Source organism: Sinocyclocheilus anshuiensis, unplaced genomic scaffold (assembly GCF_001515605.1).
Source record: "Sinocyclocheilus anshuiensis isolate Anshui unplaced genomic scaffold, SAMN03320099.WGS_v1.1 scaffold401, whole genome shotgun sequence".
In the NCBI taxonomy this organism is placed as follows: Eukaryota; Metazoa; Chordata; class Actinopteri; order Cypriniformes; family Cyprinidae; genus Sinocyclocheilus; species Sinocyclocheilus anshuiensis.
In genome coordinates, this window is record NW_015539847.1 from 197418 (window position 1) to 204810 (window position 7393).

The 7393-nt window shown below is 42.8% G+C and overlaps 1 protein-coding gene across 1 annotated transcript in view; it reads left to right on the top strand.

The window, feature by feature from the left end:
* Positions 1-340: 340 nt before the first annotated feature.
* Positions 341-7393, top strand: part of LOC107684588 (ubiquitin thioesterase ZRANB1-like) — a gene marked incomplete at its 5' end in the record, with an annotated part of 13303 nt that continues 6250 nt past the window's right edge. Inside the window, 2 exons of the mRNA XM_016480883.1 lie at positions 341-926; positions 7030-7217. Of these exons, the coding sequence (XP_016336369.1) occupies positions 341-926; positions 7030-7217 (774 nt within the window). The remainder of the gene's footprint in view (positions 927-7029; positions 7218-7393) is intronic.

A 7393-nucleotide genomic window follows, 5' to 3' on the forward strand; every position in this document is an offset into this window, starting at 1 on the left:
AGTGTGAGTGAGTGAGCGAGTGTGAGTGAGTGAGAGAGTGAGCGAGTGTGAGTGAGAGAGTGAGTGTGTGTGCGCGTGTGAGTGAGTCTGAGTGAGTGAGCGAGTGAGTGAGCGAGTGTGAGAGAGTGAGTGAGTGAGCGTGTCTGAGCGAGCGAGTGTGTCTGAGCGAGCGAGTGTGTCTGAGCGAGCGAGTGTGTCTGAGCGAGCGAGCGAGCGTGCGAGCGAGCGAGTGTGCGAGCGAGCGAGTGTGCGAGCGAGCGAGTGTGAGTGAGCGAGTGTGAGTGAGCGAGCGAGTGTGAGCGAGCGAGTGTGAGTGAGCGAGTGTGAGTGAGTCTGAGTGCTCATCTGCCCTGATTCCAGCGCCCGGCCCCGCATCCGCCCGGCCCAGTCCTCCGAGCACAGCGGCAAATGGTCATGTCAGGTGTGCACTTACCTGAACTGGCCCAGAGCGATCCGCTGTACCCAGTGCCGCAGTGTCCGGCAGCGCGTCTACAGCCCCACAGAAACCCCACAGACGTCCGGAACCGGCCCTCCAGCGGATCCGTGTGAGGAATACAACGACCGGAACCGACTCCACACACGAGCGCAGTGCTGGACCTGCTCGGTCTGCTCGTACGAGAACTGGCCCAAATCCTCTCGCTGCATGGTGTGTGACCACCCCAGACCCAACGACGCCTTCCAGCCGCATGAGCCTGAGGAGCCCTCGTCCGTGATTAACGAGCGGGACAGCGGCCGAGCGTGGGGCGTGTGCAGCGGGGCGCAGCGGCTCTCGCCTGCCTCCTCCAAACATGAGGCGGAGCTGCAGATCGAGCTGGCCGCTGGAGCTCAGAGCGGGAACGAGGAGATCGAGGTGGACTTCAAGAAGCTCAAACAGATCAAGAACCGCATGAGGAAGACAGACTGGCTGTTTCTCAACGCCTGCGCTGGTGAGTGCCTCTTTACTCGCTCTCAGGGGCCTCCTAAGGTGTCTTTATACACTCAAGGCTGCTCTGTGCCAGCTCAGAATTCAGTGTTAAGACATAATGCTGCGTAAAAGCCAGAGAAAATGATGCCTGCTCTGACCCACCTTAGTATCACAGTACACATTGTGTAAATGCATTCATGCAGTCTCTGAGCAGCATGTGTAAAGACACTTAAATGCCACGTCAGAAGCGCTTCTGTGCCATCTTTGTAGTGTAGGTTTGGCATTAGTCTCGTATAGCCAGACTTTTGTGTTAATCAGTGTAAACTCTGTAGTTTATTCTGCTGAAGAAATGTCGCATGCTAGTTCACTTGTGGCAGATTATAGTCATGCAAGCACAGCTCCTGTCTATGTGGATGAGGAAAGAGTTTTCATCTCAGCCTGAATTACCAACAATTGTTTTTGTTGTTCAAACGTTAGGTGAGACATTGTAGACGTCGCATTAACAAAAGCTGAAGCATCTTCCGTAATTTGAAACTCTTAAAACGCCGCGTTCAATTAACTCGGTCTTTATTAAGGTTTTAATGTTGTCTTTTAAACGTTTATCATGGCTAACCAAATTAATTTTATAGTGGCCTGCAAGTTCTACTAGTTGGTCCTTAGTCAAATCATTTAACAAATCTTCAGACGGAGCACTAACAAATTCTTCCACCTTTGAGGCCATTGTGAAAGACAAAAAGTATGGCTACTTTTCCCAAAAAAACTTGGTGTAGAAATTAGATAAGCAATTCCCTCTAACTAAATTTCAAAACTATCTAAACTCATCCCTAATCTTCGTACAGTTACTTGCAGCGGGTTTTTATACACTGTAAACCAGCGTTTGAAATAGCGACCGATTAATGAGTCACCATTACAAAACACGGACGTGTTCCTGAGACAACTGCTCTAACTGCTTTCACCGTACAAACAAAAACTAAAATAAAAAAAGATCGGAGCATCCCGTTAAGGATACTCCGCTAAACCTAAACAGGGAAAGGCATATCCAACACTAAACCCAGCCTCAAATATATAAATAGTAGCCAATACTTACCAAAGCCAAACTCCCGCTAAGCAACCAAAAAAACAAAAAAAACAACCACATCCTCCAAAAGTTGACCAAAACAAGTGTCTAAATTTAAGGACGAGCCCCCACATTTGTCACGACCGGCTCAAAGCCGTAACAAATGAAAGCAGGACATGCGGTTGGTAAGGTTGCAGCAAATTATTTATTAACAAAAGAAAGGAAAAAGAACTGCAATTTCTGTTTGACACAGATGTTATAAAGTCAGACAGAACAAATCTCACAACTCATAACAAAATCCAAATAAACATTCCAAAACCAAAAACAAACACAACGCAAACGGGAGCAAACCAGACCCCAAAGCCGAACTCCCGCTAAGCAACCAAAAAAACAAAAAAAACAACCACATCCTCCAAAAGTTGACCAAAACAAGTGTCTAAATTTAAGGACGAGCCCCCACATTTGTCACGACCGGCTCAAAGCCGTAACAAATGAAAGCAGGACATGCGGTTGGTAAGGTTGCAACAAATTATTTATTAACAAAAGAAAGGAAAAAGAACTGCCATTTCTGTTTGACACAGATGTTATAGAGTCAGACAGAACAAGTCTCACAACTCATAACAAAATCCAAATAAACATTCCAAAACCAAAAACAAACACAAAGCAATCGGGAGCAAACCAGGCCATTCCCACACCAACAAAGCCACAACTTTTATAGCAGGAAGAACAGGTGGACATCGTTCTCTTGATGAGTCTCCTAGACACACCCACTGGCCGGCCGTAGCAGGAAGAGCAGGAGACTCATCACAGGGGCCTTAACTGACTTAAGGTGTCTTTATACACTTAAGGCTGCTCTGTGCCAGCTCGAAATTCAGTGTTAATACATAATGTACCTAGGGGTGTGCGATATTGACAAAAAATTATATCTCGATATTCTATAATCAGCTGTCCACGGTACCAGCACAATAACACACTCAGCAGAATATCATCTAATTATCGTTATTGATAAAATCCCAGAAAATATTTAGATATTATGTTTTGTCAATATCGCACATATCGCACACAGAAGCGCTTCTGTGCCAACTTTGAAAGGGGTCATGACCTTAAACTTTTGGCAAAGAGGGCAAAGAGGTCTTAAAACATCCTGCAAGTTTAGCTAATAGCTTAAAACGTCCTCCTCATTATAAACAAAGCATTTATTTAATCAAGCTCCAAAAAATGGCTGGTTTTGGATCCGAGGGGCAAGATATGTACTAGATCTGACTTCAGCTGCATCACAAACCACAAGTAAATGATTTCATAATGCTTTGTTTGGAAATGACCTTTTTATTTTGATTATGTTGTCAAAACACTCACATGCAATAGCGAGGGGTGTTGATACTGTTTCCTATGCAGTGACGTTAGCCAATCATATTACTGAGAAGCCTTAAAGGACCCGCCCCTTAAAACAGCTCGTTTTAGACAGAAGGTCAGAATGAGGTTTGCTTATGCAATTTGAAACTCTAAAACGCCGCGTTCAATTAACTGTCTTTATTAAGGTTTTAATGTTGTCTTTTAAACGTTTATCATGGCTAACCAAATTAATTTTATAGTGGCCTGCAAGTTCTACTAGTTGATCCTTAGTCAAATCATTTAACAAATCTTCAGACGGAGCACTAACAAATTCTTCCACCTTTGAGGCCATTGTGAAAGACAAAAAGTATGGCTACTTTTCCCAAAAAAACTTGGTGTAGAAATTAGATAAGCAATTCCCTCTAACTAAATTTCAAAACTATCTAAACTCATCCCTAATCTTCGTACAGTTACTTGCAGCGGGTTTTTATACACTGTAAACCAGCGTTTGAAATAGCGACCGATTAACGAGTCACCATTACAAAACACGGACGTGTTCCCGAGACAACTGCTCTAACTGCTTTCACCGTACAAACAAAACAAACTAAAATAAAAAAAGATCGGAGCATCCCGTTAAGGATACTCCGCTAAACCTAAACAGGGAAAGGCATATCCAACACTAAACCCAGCCTCAAATATATAAATAGTAGCCAATACTTACCAAAGCCGAACTCCCGCTAAGCAACCAAAAAAAACAAAACAAACAAAAAAAACAACCACATCCTCCAAAAGTTGACCAAAACAAGTGTCTAAATTTAAGGACGAGCCCCCACATTTGTCACGACCGGCTCAAAGCCGTAACAAATGAAAGGAGGACATGTGGTTGGTAAGGTTGCAACAAATTATTAATTAACAAAAGAAAGGAAAAAGAACTGCCATTTCTGTTTGACACAGATGTTATAGAGTCAGACAGAACAAGTCTCACAACTCATAACAAAATCCAAATAAACATTCCAAAACCAAACACAAGCACAAAGCAATCGGGAGCAAACCAGGCCCTCTCCACACCAACAAAACCACGACTCTTATAGCAGGAAGAACAGGTGGACATCGTTCTCTTGATGAGTCTCCTAGACACACCCACTGGCCGGCCGTAGCAGGAAGAGCAGGAGACTCATCACAGGGGCCTTAACTGACTTAAGGTGTCTTTATACACTTAAGGCTGCTCTGTGCCAGCTCGAAATTCAGTGTTAATACATAATGTACCTAGGGGTGTGCGATATTGACAAAAAATTATATCTCGATATTCTATAATCAGCTGTCCACGGTACCAGCACAATAACACACTCAGCAGAATATCATCTAATTATCGTTATTGATAAAATCCCAGAAAATATTTAGATATTATGTTTTGTCAATATCGCACACCCCTACATCAGAAGCGCTTCTGTGCCAACTTTGAAAGGGGTCATGACCTTAAACTTTTGGCAAAGAGGTCTTTGTACCATTAAAACATCCTGCAAGTTTAGCTAATAGCTTAAAACGTCCTCCTCATTATAAACAAAGCATTTATTTAATCAAGCTCCAAAAAATGGCTGGTTTTGGATCCGAGGGGCAAGATATGTACTAGATCTGACTTCAGCTGCATCACAAACCACAAGTAAATGATTTCATAATGCTTTGTTTGGAAATGACCTTTTTATTTTGATTATGTTGTCAAAACACTCACATGCAATAGCGAGGGGTGTTGATACTGTTTCCTATGCAGTGACGTTAGCCAATCATATTACTGAGAAGCCTTAAAGGACCCGCCCCTTAAAACAGCTCGTTTTAGACAGAAGGTCAGAATGAGGGTTGAAAATAATCACTTTTCCACGTTTTTTTGTGCAAAAAACTTTATTAACATTATAAGGAAACATCAAGGAACTTAAGTTTATTCTGCCTAAGAAATGTCCCATGTTAGTTTACGTGTGGCTGATTATAATGATGCAGGTACAGCTCCTGTCTATGTGAATGAGGAAAGATTGTCATATTGTCAAGATTATGATTTTAAGTAAGGAATAATTGACGACTGGCCATTGAATCATTAGAAAATAGGTGGCCGTTACACCTCAGATGTGCATTCAACAGCCCCGTAGTATAAAGCAGTAAGGTTTGGTTAGATTTTTAAAAAGTAAGCATGCAACACAAAGTGAGTCCTTCACAAGACACTCAGAATCCAGACTGTCAGTGATTTGATGCAATCATAAACTTCTGTCTTGGGCTTGATTCTGTTTCCGGATGGTCTGTGTGTGTATTTCTAGTCGTAGTGATTTTTGCGAGTGTTTGCATTCAGGAGAGGTCAGAGAACAGGGTGATGCCGTCTGAGATCATCTTCAACAGACTGAACTGACCATTGTATTCCAGCAGCTTTGCATTGTCGAGTCTGGCGGTGATGATGTCATCGTGATCGCTTCATTGTCGTTTGTCTGAGCTGATGCTCGTGCTGCTGGACTCGTGACTCGTGACCTTCAGCGTTTCACCAGATGTGGACATTTATGGAAAAAATGACTGTTATTGACACAACAAACGTGTGTACGATGTCTTTTGTGTTGCTGATGGTGTTGATTGCAAATGTGTTAAAAACTCGGTACAGAAGCGCTCTGTCAGCTGCCTTGTTATTATGCATTTGTTATTCATGCATTTGCCAGATGTTTTTATCCAAACTGACTTGCATTGCATTTAAAGGCACAGTATGTAATTTTCGCCGCTAGAGGGCGCGTATTCAAAACAAACAAAGAAACAAAGGCTAAACATTTGGGATAATGTAAGTACACAAGTCAGCAAAATATATAACACTGTTCTAGTGGTTTTTGGATATTTTAATAAAAAAATCTTACATATTGTGCCTTTAAGCTATACCTTTCATCAGTTCACGCATTCATTAGGAATCGAACCCATGACACTGCTGTTGCAAGTGGTGTGATGTAATAATTATTCATTATTATTGAATATTTATAATGTGTAATGTTTTTAATAGTTGTAGTTGAATAATTGTGTGTAGTTACCATTGTGGATAAAAACAAATGCAACAAATATGGGTTATATCAGTGGTTCTCTCTGAGTGTGTCAGAGACACATAAAACATGTGCAGAGCAGTGGGTCCCGAGGACTGGAGTTGAGAACCGCTGGGTTATATCATTATTACACATAATTACCAGACAATTAAATGCACAAATCATCTGAATAGATGATGTTAAAATCTTCCACCTCAGTCAGTATCTAATGTTTGGTGTCATTATCAGCTGTAAACACTGAAATGATTTATAAATATCCTGTAGCAGATCAACAAGTAAACACACACGTGTGACTGTGACCTTTATACGGATTCAGAAGTGTGTGTGTTTGTGTTTGTGTGTGTGTGAGAGTGTGTGTGTGTGTGTGTGTGTGTCAGTGCGCTCGTGTTCTGGGTCAGTCTGGCATGTGGAGATCTTCAGACAGCTGACGTCTCGTGTCATGGACTGACCACTTCAGATGCTGCCCTCGATCACTTTAGAACTCGTTAACCACCTAACGAATCTCCATGACTGATTAGTGTGCAGCGACTCACTTCTGTCCTGATTAAGCTTTGGCTCATGTGTCACGTTTGGAGAAGCTCCTGATGTAGATTGTGTTTCTTCATTGAAAACATGATCGTTTGGTTACTATAAATCATGACAGTGTGGTGAAACATGAATGTGTGTGTGTGTGTGTGCAGGTGTAGTCGAAGGCAATCTGTCTGCGGTGGAGGCCTACAAGTCCTCAGGAGGAGACATCGCGCGTCAGCTGACCTCCGACGAGGTGCGTCTGCTCAATCGACCCTCAGCGTTCGACAGTGGCTTCACTCTCGTTCACCTCGCCATCCGCTTCCAGAGACAGGACATACTGGCCATTCTGCTGACCGAGGTGTGTGTGTGTGTGTGTGTGTACAGACTCATGGGGACTCGTGTCACGGTGGGGACCTAAATTGAGCTCCCCACGGGTAAACAAGCTAATAAATCACACAGAATGATTTTTTTTGAAAATCTGAAATAGCACAAAGTTTCCTGTGAGGGGTAGGTTTAGGGGTAGGGTTGGTGTAG